At 48.2% G+C, this 24,115-nt stretch overlaps 1 protein-coding gene across 3 annotated transcripts in view; it reads left to right on the forward strand.

The window, feature by feature from the left end:
- Positions 1-24,008, forward strand: part of LOC308590781 (E3 ubiquitin-protein ligase MARCHF5-like) — a 37,890-nt gene extending 13,882 nt beyond the window's left edge. The window contains exons 1-6 of one of the 3 annotated variants that reach the window (XM_081201021.1): positions 12,215-12,330; positions 15,529-15,731; positions 18,713-18,843; positions 19,501-19,684; positions 21,693-21,862; positions 23,514-24,008. In XM_081201021.1, coding sequence (XP_081057147.1) covers positions 12,293-12,330; positions 15,529-15,731; positions 18,713-18,843; positions 19,501-19,684; positions 21,693-21,862; positions 23,514-23,684 — 897 coding nt within the window. In that variant the 5' untranslated portion in view covers positions 12,215-12,292 and the 3' untranslated portion in view covers positions 23,685-24,008. Of the gene's footprint in view, positions 1-12,214; positions 12,331-14,242; positions 14,263-15,528; positions 15,732-18,712; positions 18,844-19,500; positions 19,685-21,692; positions 21,863-23,513 lie in introns of those variants that run through there. The other 2 variants (XM_081201023.1, XM_081201022.1) reach the window with 2 other exon arrangements.
- The last annotated feature ends 107 nt before the right edge of the window (positions 24,009-24,115 follow it).

A 24,115-nucleotide genomic window follows, 5' to 3' on the forward strand; every position in this document is an offset into this window, starting at 1 on the left:
ACACAGGTTAGAGCTCAATGTCGAGCCTACCAAGTGGCGATAGCAATGGCGAAGAAGACTTTCTTCACCGCCTCTATAGCATCTACAGAAAATAGTAGCAGGAGACTCTTTCAGGTGGTTTGCAATTTAATGGAACCACCTTTACCACCGGGGCCTTGTAAAGACCCCAAGACCTCCTGCAACGATTTTTCAAATTTTTATGCAGATAAAGTTGCTCATATACGGAAGGAGGTAGACACCACTGTGGGAGCAGGGTCGGGGCGAGAGAGTGCTAGAGCCCTGTCTGGTCAAGTTGCATGGAATCAATTTCAATCCGTTACCCCCGAGAATGTGGACAGGCTGCTTGGATGCGTGAAACCAACCACCTGTCTCCTTGATCCTTGCCCATCCTGGCTAATAAAAGCAAGCCGGGAAGGGCTGGGCAATGGGCTCTGCGGGGTGGTGAATGCTTCCCTCTGTGAGGGGGCATTCCCAGACCAGCTGAAAGAGGCGGTCATTAAACCGCTTCTTAAAAAAACATCTTCAGACCCGGCCAGTATGGCCAACTATCGCCCAGCCTCAAATCTTCCATTCTTGGGCAAGGTGATTGAGCGGGTGGTTGCTGAACAACTCCAGGCACGCCTGGAGGATGCAGACCATTTGGATCCCTTCCAATTGGGATTCAGGTCTCCTCATGGGACTGAAACTGCCTTGGTCGCGACAATCGATCATAACATCCTTCTGGACCGTCTAGAGGAGCTGGGAGCTGAGGGCACTGTTATACAGTGGTTCTGCTCCTTCCTCCTGGGCTGTGTCCAGAAAGTTGTGGTGGGGGATGAGTGTTCAGACTTACTTGTGGGGTGCCTCGGGGTTCCGTCCTCCCCTCCATGCTTTTTAACAGGAAGCTGCTGGGAGAGATCATCAGGGGGTTTGGGCTTGGTGTCCATCAATATGCGGATGATACCCAACTCTACCTCTCTTTCAACTCAGAACCAGTGAAGGTGGTGAAGGTCCTGTGTGAGTGCTTGGAGGCGGTTGGAGGATGGATGGCAGCTAGTGGATTGAGGTTGAATCCTGACAATAATGAAGTTCTGTTCTTGGGGGACAGGGGGTGGGCTGGTGTGAAGGACTCCCTGGTCCAGAATGGGGTAACTGTGCCCCTGAAGGGCCAGGTGCACAGCCTGGGAGTCATTTTGGACTCACAGCTGTCCATGGACGCACAGGTCAATTCTGTATCCAGGGCAGCTGTCTACCAGCTCCATCTGGTACGCAGGCTGAGACCCTACCTGCCCGGAGACTGCCTCACTAGAGTGGTGCATGCTCTTGTTATCTTCCGCTTGGACTACTGCAATGTCCTCTACGTGGGGATACCTTTGAAGGTGACCCAGAAACTACAACTAATCCAGAACGCAGCAGCTAGTCTGGTGACTGGGAGTGGCCACCAAGACCATATAACACATGTCCTGAAAGACTTACATTGGCTCCCAGTACATTTCTGAGCACAATTCAAAGTGTTGGTGCTGACCTTTAAAGCCCTAAACGGCCTCGATGCAGTATACCTGAAGGAGCATCTCCACGCCCATCATTCTGCCCAGACACTGATGTCCAGCACCAAGGGCCTTCTGGTGGTTCCCTCACTGTGAGAAGCAAAGTGACAAGGAACCAGGCAGAGGGCCTTCTTGGTTGTGGCGCCCGCCCTGTGGAATGTCCTCCCATTAGATGTCAAAGAGATAAACAACTACCTGACATTTAGAAGACATCTGACGACAGCCCTGTTTAGGGACGTTTTTAATGTGTGACTTTTTAATGTATTTTTATTTCATTTTTTGGGAAGCCACCCAGAGTGGCTGGGGAAACCCAGCCAGATGGGCAGGGTACAAATATATTTGTAGTAGTAGTAGTAGTAGTAGTAGTAGTAGTAGTAGTAGTAGTACTTTGTAGGATTTGATAATCTTTATAGGTCTTTTAAATTTCTAATCTATCTATCTATCTATCTATCTATCTATCTATCTATCTATCATCTATCTATCTATCTATCCCCTCCCCCGTTTCCCTTTCTGTACTTCCTTATCCTTATAAAATTGAATATATATATATTTTTAAAATTTACGGCTCCACAGTTTTCTGGGTCGCCCCATATTCATTACCCAACCACCTATGCTGCTCATGGCCAGATCACTTTGGGGCACTGCCATGCTGTAAAAAGATTCTCATGAAGCACAGATCCCCATGGATCCTTAGGTTTTTTATGTTTGGTCACCCTGAAATCACTATCAAATCACACATGATGTATATGACCACAGAACGAACCACAAAAACCACAGAGCACAGCCAAGGAACAAACACTATATTAAATACTTTAATCCTCATGGATCGGCATGATTGTTAAATGGACTCCACCAAATTATATTGTAAGATCACACCAATGTCCATGGAATGACCGAAATACAAACGCTATCTGAAATGGTTCTGCATTAGCAAGAACATTGAAATAAAATGACATTCATATTCATAGCTTCCACTGTGAAGAACTGCACCTGGAAATTTTTGACACTGCTAAACCTCAAGAATGTCCAAGGCAGAGATTGTGATGATCTTACCTGTGAATGTAAATTATCAAACCAACTAGATGGAGACCACCAAAGTAACCATGAAAAACAATCACCTGTCTTGCGTCAATTCAGCTACAAATGGTTTTGGGACAAAAGTTGGTTGCTTTGCAGGGGTAGTAATTATAAATGGAGGTTTAACTGCAAGTTTTTTTGAGAACTGATTTTGTCAGTGCAAACTTTGAAATAGGGGGTTTCCAACGTGGTGCCCATGGGAATCATGTTGCCTGCTGACAGCTTTCCTGGAGTCCACCACGTGTTTTTAGAAAAAGAACAGGATTCGTGGTGAATTGTGCCCAGCATGACTTCAGATTGTTCATAGTACATTTGATTGACTACAGGGGCATATGAAGGGGCAGCGGGGTGATGGTGCCCCAGGGTGCCATGCTGGGGGGAGAGTGACAGTAAGGTCGCTGTACTGGCTGCCGCTCTTGCGGCAACTGTACAGGCAGCCCCTCTCGCAGCGACCGTATGGCTCATACGGGCAGCTGCTCTCGCGGCGACTGTACAGGCTGCTGCTCGCGTAGCGTCCGTACAGGCAGCTCCTCTCATGGCGGTCGTACAGGCTGTATGGGCAGCCGCTCTCCTGGCGACCATACGGGCTGCCACACGCACGGCGTCCATACGGGCTGCCATGCATGCACAGTCCGTACAGGACATTGTGTGCGCACCCATCAGCCAGGACTTGTTACCATATTATAGCTGCCACAAAATCTATCGGCATGCCACCAGAACCAGGGAAGCCTTGCCAGTTGCAGCTCACACAGTTGAAGTGAAATAAAAGACAGAAGAGTAGATCGGGAAGAAAGTTCCCCAGACTGCAGGAAAAGATAACAGTAGCTCCAGCAGCTGATTCAGTGCAGGCTGCTGAGGGGTTTGACTCCTTAAGATCACCAACTGACTATGAGACACCTGGAAAGCACTCAGCCTCAGATGACCTCCACTCCAAAAGGTGGGAAAGAGGATTTGACAGTGACCGATATTGATTATAGCAGCCCCATATTCTCAACACAAAGTGAGAAGTGTTTGGACAAATCACTGATTTGTACATCAGTTCCCCCATCGCACAACTGTACCTTCCCCACACTCAGTCTACAAACCATGGGACTTTGGTTCAGTTGGCAACATCTGTGTGTATGACTATGACATAAACACACTGAAAGGATCAAACTGGATAAATGATCGCATAATAGATGCCTTTCTTGCCTCCAGGGTGATCATGGCCAAAGAGCTAGGTCACAATGGAACAATTTTTCCACTTACCGTACTTGCCACTTCATGCAGATATGTCAAAGATTGCCAGTGCAAGCTCTGAAGAACTGTTTGAGATTTGGAGTGCTAAAGAAAGATGTTTTGATTATTCCAGTAAATGACAGAGAAGTCCACTGGAAACTGATAGTAATCATTTTTAAAAGGAAGACCATGCTCTATCTAGATTCCAAACATGGATTGAACCACTCTGTGATTGATGCAATAATATCCTTCTTAGCATGTATGTATGAGATGGATTCAAAATATCCCTATAGTTTTGCGGCTGATCATTTTTTGCACCAACTGATATACCCAGGCAAGGTACCGTAATTCCAGTGACTACGGTCCTTTCACATGTACCATTGCCCATCTGATTGCTTCTGCTGCCCAATTACAGTTCATACAAAAGGATATGGCTGCCATTAGACCCTGGATTGCAAAAGAAATAATACAGTACTGTGGGAAAACCTATTTTGAAGGACAAGACAAATATTTTCAAGTGGAAATTGATGCTGTTCCTCCCAAGAAGAGACAAATCTTGAACGAGAGTTACATTACTGTGTCTCGATCATGCCCAGAGGGATGGAAGGATACACTAACCTATTGCTCAGATATCCTTGTTTGAAGGCTGCTGGTCACTATGTTTCTTGAAGGAAGGGTGCAGGAGGCCCAGTGGTGACCTAACTATGGCTTACTGTGAAGGAAACTGCAAGGACTGGTACCACTGCTTTCGCATAGGCATTGATTCAAAAGATCTTCCAGAGGTTTTTGTGTGTCCAGACTGTCAATCCACTGTGGCCAAATAGATTTTGAAACTGCGAACTGTCATATTCCACAGGTTGGTATAATACAGCAAAATCCAAACATATAGTTTTCATCATCATGGCAGGGATGGTCCTTTTCCATAGAATTCTTATTTATGGAGGTAGTTTTTATATCCTGCTTTTCTCTACTTGAAGGAGTCTCAAAGTGGTTAAAAATCTCCTTTCCCTTCCACCCCCACAACAGACACCTTGTGAGGTAGGTGGGGCTGAGAGAGTTCAGAGAGAAGTGTGACTGGCCCAAGGTCACCCAGCAGCTGCATGTGGAGGAGTGGGGAAGCGAACCCAGCTCACCAGATTAGAGTCCACCGCTCTTAACTACTACACCACAGAAACGTATCTCTTAAAACTCTGGAGCAAGCTGTTCAGTTCAGCCTCATAGTGATACTGATTTGTGGAGGGAAGGTTGGTGATGAGCAAGATCTGTTCCCATTTCCCAACACAGAGACCATAGAGCAGTTTCTTTTGGGGGCTGAACCTGCAGAGTGTTTCTGTTCAGAATTTCCGTGGCAGAAATTGGCTAAGTGCCTTTATAAACATTCAGCTTCTCAAATCGAACCCCATCATGAAACTTTCAGGTGTAGCTGTTGGAGGTGGAGGGCAGAGAAGGTGCTAGTCCTTACCTCCCTCCTCCCAGCCTATCATTGCCCAATGGGCTGAATTTCAGGGCTTTTGCATGTAAAGGGCAAGCTTGTTCTTTACTTGTTTAGACTCTTTAAACTTGGAAACAGATATTTGGCTCCATGACCAAAATGACCAAAAGGGTCAGCTTCTAGAGGACTGGAAAGATCATAATTGTACTTCCCCTACCCTCAGCCCTAACTCCGTTGAGTATTTTTTGTTATGAGACTGAGTGTTTGGGGCTGATGCTGTAGCATTCTTGTCTGGGGGCTTGATGGAAAAACAGAAAAGTGACCCTCACCTAACTCTCCAATGCCCTTCAACAAGAATGCTGTAGGAAATATTGCTAAGCCCAAAGGGAGGCAAGAATTTGCTTCAGCTCACCTTGTTAATGGCAGAGCAAAAGCTATGCGTGTGTCATTCTCAATCAGTCTACTTTCAGGACTGATTTTAGAACCCTCTTATATCAGGCCACATGGTCACTGGAGGTGGCCCCATCATGCAAACATGACTATCCACACAGGGACCATCTATTTTTGTTTTTTCCCCTGATACTGGATTTTAAGTTACAGTTACATCTTTTAAAACAGCTGTCAGTATATCACACTGTATTCCACTTGCCTTCCAAAGGAACACGTGGCTCTCCCCACATATCGGGTTAGGTTGAGACTGCTGATCCAAAGTAATCAGTAATTTTTACGGTAATTACAATCCTGCTTTCCCTTGTACCAGCTTACCTTGACTTCAGTAAGGCCTTTGAAAAGGTCCCCCATGATATTATTGCAAAACAACAAGTAAAATGTGGGCTAGACAAAGCTACTGTTAGGTGGATTTGTAATTGGTTGATGGGCTGAACCCAAAGAGTGCTCATCAGTGGCCCACCTTCATCCTGGAAAAAAATGACTACTGGGGTTCCACAAGGTTCTGTCCTGGGCCTGGTGCTATTCAATATTTTTATAAATGATTTGGATGATGGAATAGAGGGTGTGCTAATCAAATTTGCAAATGACTGCAAACTGGGAGGGGTTGCTAATACACCAGAGGACAGGGTCAGAATTCAAAATGACCCGAATAGCCTAGAGAGCTGGGCCAAAACCAACAATATGGAGTTCAAAAGGGAGAAATGTAAGGTACTGCACCTGGATAGAAAAAATGAAATGCACAGGTGGGGGACACTTGGCTTGACAACAGTACCTGTGAAAGGGATCTGGGAGTCTTAGTCGACCACAAGCTGAATATGAGTCAACAGTGTGATGTGGCAGCTAAGAATGCCAATGCAATTCTGGGCTACATCAATAGGAGTATAGTGTCTAGATCAAGTGAAGGAATGCTACCACACTATTCTGGTTGGTTGGTCAGACCACACCTGAAATACTGTGTCCAGTTGAAGAAGGATATTGTCAAGTTGGAGCATGTCCAGAGGAGGGTGACCAAAATGTAAAAGGTCTGGAATCCAAGCCCTATGAGGAGAGACTTAGGGAGCTGGATTTGTTTAATCTAGAGAAGAGAAGATTAAGGAGTGACATGATAGCCATGTTTAAATATTTGAAGGGATGTCATGTTGAAGAGGGAGCAAGCTTGTTTTCTGCTGTTCTAGAGACTAGGATGCAGAATAATGGATTCAAACTATAGGAAAAGAGATTCCACCTGGGCGTGGTAATCCAGTCAGGGAAAAAGGGAGGCATACTATGTTTAGGGCACCGTTTCCAGCCCCTTCCCCTTTTCGGGGTGAGCATAGTGGATCCTAAAAAGGGCTGCTCAGTCATGGATACAGCTGCTGAGCTGCTCAACGGCCTCATTCCTTGAGTCAGAACGACTGACCGCCCATGTGTCGGTTCATGACTAGGGGCTTCACATTCCTGCCACAGTAGCCATTTAGTGATGGCCATGGGGGGAGGGTTTGGGGGGTTGGGTTTGGTTTTTGGAAGACGCCTGTGCGTGAATTTGTTTTATGTGTGTAGATTAGTGCACGCTGACCAACGCACAGTCTTCGCAGTAGGGCTCTGTTCTGATGGCATGAGTAGTCACGACAAACTGGTGGATCCTATCTGCTGCAGCCTTCATCCGCCTTCAGAGCCATTGTAACACACTGCTTGTTATCACCCGCCTGTTCTGCCGTTGAGGACTTCTTGGATCATTCTTTGTCTAACTCCTTCCCTGTTATGTACTAAGCTTGGATCCTAGAACAATAGGCAAGTAGGATCCTAGAATGCAAGAACTGATTGGCTTGCAGGAAAAGACCATTCAGGCTCCAGGAGGGAAGCAGAATCAGCTAGTCAGACGGGACTCATTGTGTAAATAATGTATATAAAAGCCTGAGGTTTGGGGGGGGGGGGAATTCAATCACTGTTTTACAAGCTGCAATAAAGAGCATGAAATCACTACAGGACTCTGAGCATATTTAATTTTCTTTGACCTTACCACCTTGGGTGACCCTGCTGGGAGTACGAGATTCCCAATGGCTTCACTCACAAGGGTCATAGGAATGTGCAAGCCCACTCACCATGACAAGTGAGAGAACTGAGATAGATTGCACCGAGCCCTGGTTCTCATTAGACAAAGCGTTCCACCAAAAAGGCTCTGGCTCTGGTTGAGGACAGCTGGATATGTTTTGGGCCAGGGACCACCAGTAGGTTGCTGTTAGATGAGCGTCACACTCATGGGGGGTGTATTGGAAGATAATTCCCACAGATAAGAAAGGTCACAGACTGTTTAGGGCTTTAAAGATTAGCACCAAAACATTGAACCTGATTCGATACTCCACCTGGAGCCAATCCAGCTGATGAACAACCAACTGAATGTGGGCTCTCCACAAAGTCCAAGTAAGAACTCATGCATCTGCATTTTAGACCATTTGGAGTTTCTGGAGCAGTCTCAAGGGTAGCCCTGCATATCTATCTCTCTCACTCTCACTCTCTCTCTCTCTATCACATTTATACCCTGCACTCCCCGGCTCAGGTGTACAGCAAGTTAAAGTAGTCTAGTCTGCAGGTGACTACTGCATGGATCACCATGGCTAGGTTGGAAAGGGACAGGTACGGTACCAATCTCCTAACCTGACATAGATTCAAAAATTCCAGTTTGGCTACATTTGTGACCAATGCCTCCATAGAGACAGAAGCATCCAGGATCACACCGGGACTCCTGATAGCGGCTACAGGTGACTATTCCGCCCCATTAAGAGCTGGGAGCTGGCAAACCAAACTGAAATTATTCTGGCCCAGCCATTGGACGCCCATCTTTAATGGATAGAGATTCAGCCGACTCCGTTTCCTCCATCCCAGCACACCCACCTAAAAATTGGCCAATATATCCAGGGTAGCATCTGGCAGTAGATCCATGATGTTTGTGGTCAGATCTGTGGTTATGTACAAGATATTTGAATAAAGGGTGAATTTGGGGTTCCCCAATGCAAAAAGTGTGATGATCCATGAGGATCCGTGCTTCAAAACCACGTTTTTGAGCCATGGAGTGGCCAGGAAGCTGTGGATCCGTGTTTTTTGTGGTGCAGGCTGTGCCCATGGCCATGATGTGTGATTTGACGGTGAGTTTGGGTTGGCCAATGGAAAATGCGTGAGGATCCATAAGGATCCATGCTTTGAAATCACGTTTTTGGGCCACTGTATGGCCAGGAACCCGTGGATCCGAGTTTTTTGTGGTGCAAGCTGTGTCCCATGGCATGAAGTGTGATTTGACAGTGATTTAGGGGTGGCCCAGTGCAAAAAGCGTGAGGATCCACAAGGATCCGTGCTTCAAAACTACATTTTTGGGCTACGGTGTCGCCAGGAAGCCATGGATCCGTGACTTTTGTTGTGCAGGCTGTGCCCCTTGGTATGATATGTGATTTGACAGTGAGTTTGGGTTGGCCCAATGCAAAAAGCATGAGGATCCATGAGGATCCGTGCTTCAAAACCACGTTTTTGGGCCATGGTGTTGCCAGGAAGCCGTGGATCTCGGTTTTTGTGGTGCAGGCTGTGCCCCTGGCCATGATGTGTGATTTGACGGTGAATTTGGGCTGATCTAGTGCAAAAAGCATGAGGATCCATGAGGATTCATGGTTCAAAACCATGTTTTTGGGCCACGGTATGACCAGGAAGCCGTGGATCCGTGATTTTTGTGGTGGATTCTGTGCCCCTGGCCATGATGCTTGATCTGATGGTGATTTGGGGCTGGTCTTGTGCAAAAATCAACAGGATCCTTGAGGATCCATGCTTCGGAACCACGTTTTTGGGCCACGGTAGGGCCAGGCAGGCGTGGATCCGAGTTTTTTGTGGTGTAGGCTGTGCCCCTTGGTATGATATGTGATTTGACAGTGGGTTTGGTTTGGCCCAATGCAAAAAGCATGAGGATCCATGAGGATCCGTGCTTCAAAACCACGTTTTTGGGCCATGGAGTGACCAGGAAGCCGTGGATCCGAGTTTTCTGTGGTGCAGGCTGTGCCCCTGGACATGATGTGTGATTTGACAGCGAGTTTGGGTTGGCCCAAAGCAAAAAGCGTGAGGATCCATGAGGATCCGTGCTTCAAAACCACGTTTTTGGGCCTTGGAGTGGCCAGGAAGCCGTGGATCCGAGTTTTTTGTGTGCAGGCAGTGCCCCTGGATATGATGTGTGATTTGACAGTGAGTTTGGGTTGGCCCAATGCAAAAAGAGTGAGGATCCATGAGGATCCGTGCTTTAAAACCATGTTTTTGGGCCATGGAGTGGCCAGGCAGGCGTGGATCTGAGTTTTTTGTGGTGCAGGCAGTGCCCCTGGACATGATGTGTGATTTGACGGTGAGTTTGGGGTGGCCCAATGCAAAAAGCGTGAGGATCCATGAGGATCCGTGCTTCGGAACCACGTTTTTGGGCCTTGGAGTGGCCAGGAAGCCGTGGATCCGAGTTTTCTGTGGTGCAGGCTGTGCCCCTGGACATGATGTGTGATTTGACGGTGAGTTTGGGTTGGCCCAATGCGAAAAGTGTGAGGATCCATGAGGATCCGTGCTTCAAAACCACGTTTTTGGGCAGTGGTATGAACAGGAAGCTGTGGATCCTAGATTTCTTTGGTGCAAGTTGTATCCCTGGACATGATGTGTGATTTGACAGTGAGTTTGGGCTGGCCCAATGCAAAAAGCGTGAGGATCCATGAGGATCCGTGCTTCAAAACCACGTTTTTGGGCCACGGTATGGTCAGGAAGCCGTGGATCTGTGATTTTTGTGGTGCAGGCTGTGCCCCTGGACATGATGTGTGATTTGATGGTGAGTTTGGGGTGGCCCGATGCAAAAAGCGTGAGGATCCATGAAGATCCGTTCTTGAAAACCACGTTTTTGGGCCACGGTTTCGCCAGGAAGTCGTGGATCTGTGATTTTTGTGTTGCATGCTGTGCCCATGGCCATGATGTTTGATCTGATGGTGACTTTGGGCTGATCTAGTGCAAAAATCATGAGGATTCATGGGGATCCGTGCTTCGGAACCACGTTTTTGGGCCAGGGCGTGGCCAGGCAGGTGTGGATCCGAGTTTTTTGTGGTGTAGGCTGTGCCCCTTACTATGATATGTGATTTGACGGTGAGTTTGGGTTGGCCCGATGCAGAAAGCGTGTGGATCCATGAAGATCTGTTCTTGAAAACCACGTTTTTGGGCCACGGTTTCGCCAGGAAGCCGTGGATCTGTGATTTTTGTGGTGGATGCTGTGCCCATGGCCATGATCTTTGATCTGATGGTGACTTTGGGCTGATCTAGTGGAAAAATCATGAGGATCCATGAGGATCCGTGTTTTTTAACCATGTTTTTGCGCCCCTTCGCCCCCCCGAAACAGTGGATGCGTGATTTTTTTGATGCTTTCTACAGAGTAAGACATGGTCTACAATATCATGGTGGTTTTATTTAATTTGAATGAAAAAATCATATGAATTCATGAGGATCCGTGTAGATCCGCCTTTTACCTTTTTCCCATAGGCGCCGACTCCATGGGGCTTGAGGGGGCCCGAGCCCCCTCAAAAATTCGTTTGGGGGGGCTCTGCCCCCCAATAATCTCTGGCGCCCCTCCAGCAGAGCACCATCGCCGCCCCTCCCCCAGCCCAAAATGCACAGGGTCGGGCTGCATGCCTCCTGCCCTCCCTCCCGAGCAAAAGCTCCACCCAATTTCCTTCGGAGCTGATTAATAGGCGCAGCACGCTCTCCCCTATTCGCTCACGAGGAGGAGGCGCCACTTTATTTGCATATTCATGAGCTTATTTATTATTCATGAGCTTTCCCGGGCCCCCCCAATATTTTTTATAAGTCCGCGTCCCTGAGTTATAATAATCTAAGATGTTGGAGAGAAAATAAGGTGTTTCTTTTTTCTTTTTTCTCTTTAAGCTGTAATGCTTTGAGATAAGGATTTGCTGTATAAATAATCTGAATTGGATATACAAGAAGGGGAGGTATGAGGAGGTCCGGGAAACAAGTTATGAGAAAATAAGTTGTGAAATTTATGTGTTTTTAATGTTTTTATGTTTGCTTTTTGCTTTTTGCTTGTAAAAAATTGGAAAATCTAATAAATATTTTTAAAAAACAAAAGAGGACTGTCCTTTTCCAGGAGACCTGGAAAGCCAATTTTGAGGTGACTAGACGGATGCCCGAAACAAAAAGAACGAACAATGGGGAAGTCCTATGCCCCGCGGCCCAGTTTTAAGCCTTCCAGGAGGAGGCTTGGGCTGGTCCATCCTCGCCCAGCTCAACCCCCGGAGTCCCAAGGCCGAGTGGGGGCTTTCCTGGAGAAACTCCAAGGAGCGGCGCGATCCCTGGGTCCCGGCCGCTGCGGGGCTGGCCTGCCATCCTCGCCCCGTTCACTCCCCGGGGAGCGAGTCCCGCCGCCTTCAGCCGGCCTTGGGCGCGTCTCGGGGCCTGGCGGCGAGGCGGCCTTCCGGCAGGGGAAGCTCCTCCTGGCCAGCGGAGAAGAGCGGCGTGTGCGGCCCCAGGCGGAGGCCAGCAGGAGCGGGAAGCCGGGCCAGGCCTCGCCGCGCGGGCCGCATCTCCGGGCTGACGGCGGGCGATGGCGGACGCGGCGGCCCCCGGGGAAGCCTCGGAGAGGTAGGCTGGGCTCGGCGCGCCAGGCCGGGGGGGGGGCTCGTGCCAATGGCCGCCCCTTCTCCCCCCCCCCCGCCTCAGCCCGCTTCTGGGGATAGCCCAGGTGTGTGTGGGGGGGGGGCATCTTGGATGTCAAGCCTCTCTTGCCCTTCTTGCCTGGGGGCGCCGGGCTTCCGAAGCCCCCAAGAGGCTCCGCGGCTGCTTCGGGCTTCGTTTCCCGAGAGCCGAAAGGGGCCTTGCTCTCTCCTCCGCCGCAGCCCCGGGAAGCCGGCTCGGCCGAGAGAGAGGGGCTGCTCCAAGGGCCCCTTCCGTGGGCTTCGGCCCCGCGGGCGCTTCTGGGGCGGAAAGGGCTCGGGGGAAACGGAAATTTAAACTCCCGATTTTCTTGAAAGCCTCGCAGCGCTTTTTTGTCCGGAAAGACAAGTGAGCGTCTCTACAGCAAATCGTAGGACAGCCTTTCCCAAGTTTCTCTCCCAATGCCACCGCATGTGCCGATGAGTGTTGTAGTCCAAAACATCTGGAGGGCGCCTGCTTGGGGAAGGCTCTTTTAGGAACCCAAGCCTCTCTCTAACCAGTTTTCCACACATTTAGAAAAACCGGCTTGATTGTCTGTATTTATATTAATAAAATGGTAATGCTGCCCTCTGATAGATACCAAATGTGGCTTACAATAAAATAAATGAAAAGAAACAGAATCAATAAAAGACTAGAGTAATTAAACAGTAGGGTGTAAGAGCCACATCAAAGCAATCCTATGTTAAATCTAAATTGGTGAAATAAAATGAAATGAAATGCCCTTCAGCTGCCTGGTGCTGAGGGAAGACATCAGGGTGAGTCTGAAGCAAGCTTCCCATCCCAGAAAATGTTGCCAGTTGAGCACCTCTTATATAAAAGATGTCTGAAGTCCCACAGTCTCACTCAGGACAAGCAGCAGAAATCCAGATTGATAAGGGTTGTCTCCATTGTGAGTTCTGCTCAGAGTAAACACATTGCAACCAATGACCGTGAATCCACTGATTTCAGTGGGTCCAAGATGAACTAGCATTGCATACAACCCTTCAGCTGTAACCCTTTATTATACAGATGTTGCCATGGATGATGGGAGTTGTAGTCCAGCAACATCTTGAGGCCTACCGTTTCCCCATCCCTGCTATAAACATACCTGGGCTGGAGGAAATCCCAGGTATGTCGGGGCAGAAATGCATAGGATCGTGGGGTTGATGGCCAAGCTGTGGGGAACGAGTCTTGTGAGCTATCATGTCAAGGTGATTGAGAACAAGGAGCCACAAATCAGGAAGTCCCACGTTTAGATCTTGCGTACTCCTATATTTGCTCCTGTTCTTTCCCAAGCCTCATGCTGTCATCTGCAGTATTACATTACAGGGCCACTAGAAGCCTTATCAAAGCACTTTACACACTCAAACTCTGTGTGCTGTAACTGGGACACGCTGGGTGTGCCGACCTGCACTACACCTGTGCCTCAGGCATGTCTCAGGACCTGTTTTCAGCGCTAGTGCAGAAGGATTACCGTGGCTGGTGGTATAGTCTTGGAAACCACTGGGGAACCAACAGGGACCACTGGCTCCTGTCCAGGCTGTGGTCAGAGGGAGACATTCCTGAACGATGTGAAAAGCATCCTGTAGCCCAAGCACCTGCTGGACTCTGGGAAATCCCTTTGGTCTTCCCATGGCTTTCCTTTTAGAGCAGGGATGGGTCCCAGTGCGTCTCCTGATCTGACCCCCTGGCCTCTTCCCAGGCCCCGGCCATTTCTTCTTGATGCTCACCGTTCTTTCAAATCAGGTGAGCAGTGTGGTTAAAGCTCCCCATCCTGTGTCCTGCTCTCAAGCTGCTCAGCTGAGCCCTGGAAACAGCTCTGCAGTGGAGGCTGGGGGGTGTGGCTGAGCCCTGTCCCCAAGCTACCCAAGGAGGAAGAATGTGGGTTGTGGGCTGTGCAAGGAGAGGGCATGTCTGTGCCCATGCTGGCGCTATGGGTGGTGCTTGTGAGTTTTGGCCCTGTCCGCTACTGATAGGCAGCCCCGTCCTGGCCCACCCACTTCTCCCAGGGAAATAAAAGTCGGGGGAAGGTTCTCTGTCCTGGTCTTCAGCCTGGAAAACACAGCCTGGCCTACCCTGTATTCCAGTGGTTCTCAAGCTCTTTTCTCTGGGCCAGACTTTCAGAATAAAAACATGCTCTTTTATTGATAAGAAATATATTGGAAAACAAAACAAAAAAGCAACTCCTGGCAGTGCTTGATTTATAACATAGAAGACATCCACTTTATAATACTGTATGATCCAGAAATTATAAAATAGTGCAGCTACATAAGAGCACAAATCATTCCCAAAGTAGAATGATAAGCAAGCCTCTTACAAATGTACCTTAAGTATGTATACAAACTGAATGAGAGGTGTGAGCTGTTTGATGCTCTTGCTCTCATACCTACCCATATTCATATACAGTGGTACCTCTGGTTATGTACTTAATTCATTCCGGAGGTCCGTTCTTAACCTGAAACTGTTCTTAACCTGAAGAACCACTTTAGCTAATGGGGCCTCCTGCTGCCGCCGCGCGATTTCTGTTCTCATCCTGAAGCAAAGTTCTTAACCCAAGGTATTATTTCTGGGTTAGCGGAGTCTGTAACCTGAAGTGTATGTAACCGGAAGCGTATGTAACCCGAGGTACCACTGTGTGTGTGTGTGTGTGTGTGCGCGCGCACTACGTTGCACTAATAGTATCCTATACTATTCTGAAATGTTTAAATTTTCTTTGTTCTTGAATCTTCCTGCCACACCTGCCATCTCCTGCCACACCCTTTCAGAGCCACTGATTTACACACAAGCAGTGGCGGCAGTTACGTCAATATATGGCAAAACTGGCTTCTACTGGTTTAACCATGGGGCATTGCAACTTTCTTATCTCTGTGGCTACAACAGTTATAGCAATCTCTTGCTTACATGCTCTCATGGTACTCTTGCAAAGACAACCTTCATCTTCCAACTTTCATTTACTTGTAGCACAGATTTCAACTTTTTAAAATTATTTAATTCCTTTATAATTTTATCCTTCTTCCATACTACCTCAATCCTATCACATATCAGTCTTATGACTTAGGGAGTTTAAAACCTTACCTTGTCCGGCTTCTTATGCACCTTCAAACTGGTGGAACAAGTGACAGCTATGTTCTCCCCCCCCCCCCCCAGGCACTGCTGGGTCTGTTTTGGCACAGAGAGCGATGACCGCTCAGCTGAGTGGGTCTGCCCCTGCCGCTGCAAAGGCTCCACCAAATGGATCCACCAGGCCTGCCTCCAGCGGTGGCTGGATGAGAAGCAGAAAGGCAACAGCACAGGCAGTGTGAGCTGCCCACAGTGTGGAACGGAGTATCGCATTGTCTTCCCCAAACTAGGTGAGTTGTAGGGGTGGCCTGGCCAGCCCCATTCCCTGGTGTGGCTAGATTGAGTCCCTAGCAAAGTTGTGGAGCTGCCCAGCAAAGCCAGGTCCAAGGCAAGGTGTGTTTAAGCAGCAGGTGAGCTGTCCAGCCAAGGATTTCCACTGGGCTAGGGGACACACAGTACTTTTTCTGAAGTACCGTATTTTTCGCTCTATAAGACGTACCAAACCACAAGACACACCTAGTTTTTGGAGGAGGAATACAAGAAAAAAAATATTCTGAATCTCAGAAGCCAGAACAGCAAGGGGGATCGCTGTGCAGTGAATGAAGCGATCCCTCTTGCTGTTCTGGCTTCTGGGATAGCTGCACAGCCTGCATTTGCTCCATAAGACGCACACACATTTCCCCTTACTTTTTTTTTTATAAGATATTTATTGAAATTTTCAAAATATTACAAAATGAAAAAAGAAAAATACAAAATATAAAAAAACAGTTAAAAACAACACAATCTTTCCATTACTTATTTTCCATTAGCTTGTTTCCCGGACCTCCTCACGCCTCCCTTTTTTGTATTCCAGTTCAGTTTATTAATTCAGCAAATCCTTCCCCTCTTTATTTAACCTAATCTTTAATCTTAAAATATTGTGACATTGAATTTTTACCTATTAATAATCCATTTTTCATATTCCCTTATAGTATTACAGCTGAAAACCACTTAATTCCTATCCAACATCATTCTAACATACATTAATTTTACAATATTTCTGTAAATAGTCTTTAAACTTTTTCCAATCTTCTTCCACCGACTCTTCTCCCTGGTCTCGGATTCTGCCAGTCATTTCCGCCAATTCCATATAGTCCATCACCTTCATCTGCCATTCTTCCAGAGTGGGTAAATCTTGTGTCTTCCAGTACTTTGCAATAAGTATTCTTGCTGCTGTTGTGGCGTACATAAAAAAAGTTCTATCCTTCTTTAACACCAATTGGCCGACTATGCCCAGGAGAAAGGCCTCTGGTTTCTTCAGGAAGGTATATTTAAATACCTTTTTCATTTCATTATAAATCATCTCCCAGAATGCCTTAATCCTTGGGCACGTCCACCAAAGGTGAAAGAATGTACCTTCAGTTTTTTTACATTTCCAACATTTATTGTCGGGCAAGTGATAATTTTTTGCAAGCTTGACTGGGGTCATGTACCACCTGTATATCATTTTAATAATATTCTCTCTTAAGGCATTACATGCCGTGAACTTCATACCTGTGGTCCATAACTGTTCCCAGTCAGCCATCATTATGTTATGTCCAACATCTTGTGCCCATTTAATCATAGCAGATTTCCCCTTACTTTTTAGAAGGGAAAAAGTGAGTCTTATAGAGCAAAAAATGCGGTAGTTTGCCCACCCTTGGTCCCCACCCTGTGACCAGCTCTCACCTGTGGCTCCTAGCAGGCAACAGCAGCCACACCCCAGGAATGGCTTCCACTGGCTGGCTAAACCAGGTGAGGGGAGCCAATGGGTCTCAAATCCTTGAGGCCAAATGGATTGCTCTGCTTTCCTTTGGACCACGTCAGCAAGGCCAAGAGGGGGGTCTTGTCGTCTTCAGCCACAGCAGGCGCTGTGATGCTACAATGGTTGACTTTGCCTCTGCAAGCGCATTTCATTTACTTTTAAGAGAGATGGATGCCAACAACAAAATAGCCAGGCAGCAACATAGCAGTTGTGTAGCTGTTCCTACAGCCTTCCTGGAGTGTCAGCAGGGTCCTGATCCAAAGGTGCATGTCCAGTTATTGAGCCCAGTGATGGGAGGCCTTGTTGTACTGCCAAATACATACATTCTGGCATTTAGTTTGGCCATCAGCTTGGCCTTGCTACTTCCTGTGTTCCTGGGATCTTGGGGGTAATAGGCGCAGATTACAGCAACAGCCAAGGCGAAATTTTTCCGCCTTCGACGCTTACCTTTCCCACCCCGACCTGGCCACAGTGATTCATGCGACGGTCACCTCCAGGCTTGACTACTGTAATTCGCTCTATGCCCTTGAAGCTGGCCCAGAAACTCCAGCGGGTGCAGAATGCTGCAGCGAGGCTCCTCACGGGGTCTCTGCCATGGGAGCATATTCACCCAGTGCTTTTCAAGCTGCACTGGCTCCCAGTGGAGTACAGGGTCAGATTTAAGGTGCTGGTTTTGACCTTTAAAGCCCTTCATGGCCTAGGACCCTCGTACCTACTGGACTGCCTCTCCTGGTATGCCCCACGGAGGACCTTAAGGTCCATATATAGCAACATCCTAGAGGTCCCGGGCCCTAAGGAAGTTAGATTAGCTTCAACCAGAGCCAGGGCCTTTTCAACTCTGGCTCTGGCCGTCAAAGTGCAAGTAGATAAATAGGTACCGCTCCGGCGGGAAGGTAAACGGCGTTTCCATGCGCTGCTCTGGTTCGCCAGAAGCAGCTTAGTCATGCTGGCCACATGACCCGGAAGCTGTACGCCGGCTCCCTCGGCCAATAAAGCGAGATGGGCGCCGCAACCCCAGAGTCGGCCACGACTGGACCTAATGGCCAAGGGTCCCTTTACCTTTATCTTTACCTATGACCGTTTAAAGTAGTATCATAGTGCTTAAAATGTATAGCAGAAACCTAAAGTAGTCTAATATGTTATGAGCTAGTTTTAATAAAGTAAGTTAGATTTTAAGGAAAAATTTAAAAAGAAACAATCACTTACCATTTGTTGGTTACTCAACTCATTTGGGCTCATTGGCAGGAACTTTGAGAAGCCAGGAGCAGAAGGGGCCAGAATACCAAGGAAGCGGATAGACCCCTTCCTGTTCCCTTTTCCTTCTGTCTTGGGATTTCACACCCACACCCCTCTTTCAATGGAATCTCAGTGGCTGAGGGATGTGACACCTCTGAAGGGGCCTGAATGCCTAGGCCATGATCCTGGTGGCTGTTGAGAGCCCAAGCTGAGTGCCTGCAACACTGAGTTTCTGCTGTCCTTCCTTTGTAGGACCCTTGGTGTATTTCTTGCAACAGGTGGACCGAATTTTATCCAAAGTGAGCCCCTTCACTGCAGCTGGCATTGTCGTGGGGACACTCTACTGGTCGGCTGTGACGTATGGGGCTGTCACTGTCATGCAGGTAAAGCAAAGGGGTGCAGGGAAAGAATGAATCAGATGGCCTTCAGCTCAGTCAGTAGCTTTGAAAGTCACTTGGGAATTTTATTATAATCGAGCAGTGGATAAAATTTGTGAAATAAAATCATATGCAAGAAAGCTTAATGAGGCTGCCCGGTTTAATCAGAATTGACAAAGGTTATGACTGATTAATCAGTGGGATAAAAAGGGGGTGCTTTCACACTATGATACCACCTTAAACAGTCATGGTTTCCTGCAAAGAATTCTGGGAATTGTCAGTTGTTAAGAGACCCCTGTTCCCAAAGCTACTATTCCTAGCATGGTTAAACAGCCAGTTCCTCTTCACATGGAACTCTGTCCACTTTGGAGCTCTGCGAGAGAAATTGTCTGTGCGTGTGTGTGTGTGTGTGCGCGCGCGCGCCCTAACAACTCTCAGCACCCTTAACAAACTAAAACTTCCAGAATTCTTTGGGGGAAGCAATGACTGTTTAATGTGATATCATAGTACTTCAGACGGTGCTGTGCTAGGAATCTGAAGCTATCCAGTAAGAATCTGACCATTTGGATTATGCGAATGGAGTTTTATTCTCCTCGCTGATGAAGGCAGAAGCCACCCGGCTCGCCCCACTGCACTGCTGATCAGTCTCTTCTCCTTTGGCAGGTTGTTGGTCATAAAAAGGGCCTGGATGTGATGGAGCGGGCAGACCCCCTTTTCTTGCTCATGGGGCTCCCCACCATCCCTGTCATGCTGGTGCTGGGCAAGATGATCCGCTGGGAAGACTACGTGCTGCGGGTGTGGCGGAAATACTCCAGCAAGCTCCAAGCCCTGCAGGCCTTGGTGCCAGGTGAGTGCTGCCACCCTCTGCTCGCTCCTCCTGGCCTGGGCAGTTGATGGGCCTGGAGAGCAGCATGAGGCAGGCTTCCCCTGGACTCTGCATTTGGAAGGAAAGGTGGGCCAACCGAAATTTATGGTATGCGGATGAATCCCTCCTACAAAACAGTGGCAATTGGCAGCACCCTAGGACAGCTTTGTCCAACTTGGTGCCGCTGCCCTCCCACTGTTTTTGACTACAATTCCCATTGACCTCAGCCTGCTGGTGGGAATTGTAGTCATAAGCAGTGGGAGGGCACCAGGTTGGACAAAGCTGGACTATTCATGGAATTCACAAGAATATGGATTTCTCACAGCCATCCTACTTCCAGACTAGTTACTGGGCAGAGCACAGCTCTGCATCTGGGGCAGCAGGACAAAAAAGCAGATCCTCCATTCCTTGTCCTTTTTGTAAGCCAAGAGCCTACCTGTGTACATAGCTTTGCCAGTGGGAGTTGAATGGCATCTGGAGTTAGGGACTGTTCTGCTTGGCAACAGCAGCACACACAACAAGTACCGTTTTTTTTTTCTCTATAACACGCAGATTTTTTCTCCTAAAAAGGAAGGGGAAATGTCTGTGCGTGTTATTGAGCGAATGTGTGGTCCCTGGAGCCAAATGGCGCGAGTGGAGGCAAAAATCAGGCAAAAATCAAATTGTGTCTCAGAGAAGGGAAACCTGAAAAGAGGAAGCTGCTGCTTTCCTGCATTCTGCCTCTGGGTCTTACTGCCCACCCTCTCTGTTTCATTGCTGTGTTTGCTCAAACGGAACAAAGAGCAGGGAAAGCCCCTCCCCTCCAGGCAAGCAGAGGGGAAAGCAGAGCGTCTTTCTAATTCCTCTCCATGCTCCGGAGGGAACAATGTTTGTGAAGGGAAGAGAGATTACAGGTTCAGCTTAAAATTCTGATTTGACTTCCTGCTTTTTGTTTTTGAGGACACACAGCATTCAAATATGCTTTCTTCCATTTAAAAGGATGAAATCCTTAAACAGTGTTTTGCCTGTAAATTCATGCGATCTGGAAGATTACAGTGTCTGTACCTCTTAAGGGATGGCAAAGCTTAGGTTTCGCTGCTAAATAGTTCTTAATGCAGTTAAAATGCTTTCTTCTGTCAAGGCAATTAATATATATATATATCAGGCAGCCGGAAAACATGCAGGTGGGAGAGAGAGAGTGCGAGCTGGCTGGCTTGGGTGGGTGGGTGGGGGAAAACTTTTGCCTTCCTTTCCTCCCTCCCGTTATACCCTCTCCTGCATTCTTAGCCAGCTGCTTCTCTGCACACCCCTCTCGTGCTCCTTGTCCCTTCTGTGTTTTTCCTTCCCTCCCCACTTAAAATGTGGTTACAAAGCATGGATCCACATGGATCCTCAGGATCTTTGCATTGGGTCACCCCAAATTCACCATCAGAGCACATAGCATATCCATGGCTACAGCCTGCCCCCCAAAAATCACGCACCCACTGTTGCCTGGGGCTGCAATGGTGCAAAAATGTGGTTACAAAGCATGGATCCACAGGGATTCTCAGGATTTTTGCATTGGGTCGCCCCAAATTCACCATCAGATCACATGTCTGTGGCCACAGCATGAAGCACAAAAATGATACATCCACTGTTTCATTCAGAATGTTTTTTCCCTTGTTTTCCTCCTCTAAAAACGATGTGCGTGTTATGGTCAGGTGCGTGTTATAGAGCGAAAAATACGGTAACTGCAATTGCCATGAGCTGCAGCATGAACTGATCCCTCTAATCCATGTGCATTTGGCCAGGATGCAGTGGAAGGAAGGGCAGAGGCAAGGCATGTTCCTCCATTGTGCAGAATAATAGTAATCAACAACAGCAACAAATTTGCACCAAGCAAAGTTTGCAGTCTGTCCAAATCATGCTAAATATTCATGTTTGCATTTTTTAATTCTGCAGCTGCTCTTATTTTTATTAAACAGATTTTTAGCTCTCACCATGTTTTTCCTAATCTCTCTTGCATCCTCAGGGATCAGCCGCCCTGTTCCGCACATCCCTCTCGCCGAGTCGCGCTACCAGAGTGACCACCTCTCCATCTCGCGCACGCTGTGCGGGGCCCTGGTCTTCCCCACCATTGCCAACCTAGTTGGCAGAGTCACTTTCCGCAGGGTGAACTCCAGCCTCCAACGTACCATCCTGGTGAGTGGAGAGACTGGGGAAGGAACTCTGGAGTCAACTGGGTGCAATACTTGGGTCAGAATTCAAGTATTTGAAGGAATCACTCCCATGCCTGGTTCGACGTAGCATCCCTGCCACAGCACCCTAATGCTGCTAGCCATGGTGGGAAGGCTGGGTCAGCCCTCGGGTTAGCTGGCACAGCACATCGTTCATATGCAGAAGGTTTGGTGCACTGGCACCTCTGGGTAAAAGGATCTCAAACAGCCAGGCTGGGAAGGACCTTTGTTGGAGATGATGCCCATTGGATTAGACTAAGCTTCTCCAACCTGGTGCCCTCCAGAAGTTTTGGGCTACAACTCCCATCAGCCTGGCGCCATATGGCTGTGCTGGTTGAGGCTGGTGAAAGTTGCAGTTCAGTCCATCAGGAAGGCATGCAGCCGCCAAGGTGCTGGGACAGATGGACCTGTTTGTGGGATGCTCTCGCCAAGGAGGCTTGCCTGGCACTTTCATTGCATATCTTTAGGCACCAGGCAAGAACATGCCTCTTCTCCCAGGCCTTTGGCCAATTGAACGATATACAGCGTTTTAAACTGTGGGGGTTATTGCTTTGTTTATTATTATGTTATCCATGTGTTTTTATACTGTGATCTTCGGATGGAGGGTGGTATATAAATTTAATAAGTAACAATAATGGTCTGACTCGATAGAAGGAGCTCCACATTTCCACTTTTCTTTCTGGATTTATATCCTGCCTCTCCATCATTTAGGTCTTCCCTCTTTTTTTAGGTGGCTTGAAAACATATGTTAGCACAGTTGTTTTCAGTCTGAGGGGGCAGGGGGAGGCCTCCATACCGCAGAACCTGGAGGGAGCCTGAGGATCCCTTTTGTCTTAAGTCAGGAGTCACCAACTTGCCTCCCCCAGATATTTTTGGAGAGACACCAGCTCCTATCATCCCCAACCACTGGCCATGGTGATGGGGGCTGGTGGGAGCTGGAGTCTCACAGCACTGGGAGGGCACCATGTTGGCTGTTACAGAAGGCCAGTCCCCTCTGGTAGCCCCCTCAGGTGATGCTTCTGCTGCCTCAGTGGGAGAGAGGGCTCCTTCCTACAGCGCCACTGAAAGTGCTCGATCCTAGGCTTCCACCTGGCAGGCTGCCTCCATGGCAGAGATGGGCAAGGGGGCTCATTGCACCCTCTCAGCATGGAAGACCAGGTGCACCTGGCACCTTCCACCTCGGAACTGTTTCCATTCAAGCTGGTCATTATAAGAACCACAATTTTACTTTAAGAATTGGCCCCCGTGTTTTCTTTTTTCTTCTTCCCTCCCTGGCCCTTTTTTCTTTTGTGCTGTGCCTTTTAGATTGTAAGCCTGTGGGGAAAGGGCTGTTTTGTTTTAACTGATTGCTTTAACCCTGGAGTCTTCTGGCCGAAGAGCCGTGTCTAAATGTTCTAAAGGAAAAGGAAATCCTGGACTGGAGTAGATAATGATGATCTGGCTGCTTCCCTCTGTCAATCAGACTCCTCTCAGGAAGGGGCTTGAGGGAACTGCTCTCTCCTCCCTCCCATACCAAGTGGTGCTTCACATGGACCTGCCTCTCCAGTGCTCAGAAGGCAAAAGAGGTGGTTTGAGGCTACTTCACCTACCCCTCCTTTTCTCTGTTTCCCTGCCAGGGGGGCATTGCTTTTGTGGCCCTGAAGGGAGCCCTGAAGGTCTACTTTCGCCAGCAGCAGTACCTGATCCAAGCCAACCGGCGCATCCTCAACTTTGTGGAGAAAGGGGACATGGAAAGGAACTCCCCTCAGCTCGATGAGGACAGCGGCAGTGAAGCAGGGCTCAGCTAGGGCAGGAAAGGCCCCATGCACGCTCAAGAGACACACACACCGCTCCAAAGCTCCTCAAAAGAAACTGGATTCCTCTCTGGGATGGATTTTAGGCCAGTCGACTCCGCTCCCAAGAGGAAGCACTCTGGGCTTTGCTGCTGTGGTTTGCGGAGAGGGCGAGGTGCTCCATTTAGGCCGGACTGGGCAAAGTCTGCTTCTTCTTAAGCTGGTGGTTTATCGGCAGTCTGGCTCTTTGACTCTCTTCTGCCTGGTTGCTCCCCTTGCATGGGGCTGTGCTCTGATCTCTTTGTATACCAGGAGTTAAATAAAGGAGTCAAGCTGTAAGTGTCCTCTTTGTGACCATGGAGAATTGCTCCTGCTGCTTCACATGGTTTATTGAAGAACAATGCAGAGGTTTGCTTGTTTCTTATCCCAGCCTTCCCCAACCCAGT

The sequence above is a fragment of the Podarcis bocagei genome, assembly GCF_964188305.1.
Source record: "Podarcis bocagei genome assembly, chromosome: 7".
Classification (NCBI taxonomy): domain Eukaryota; kingdom Metazoa; phylum Chordata; class Lepidosauria; order Squamata; family Lacertidae; genus Podarcis; species Podarcis bocagei.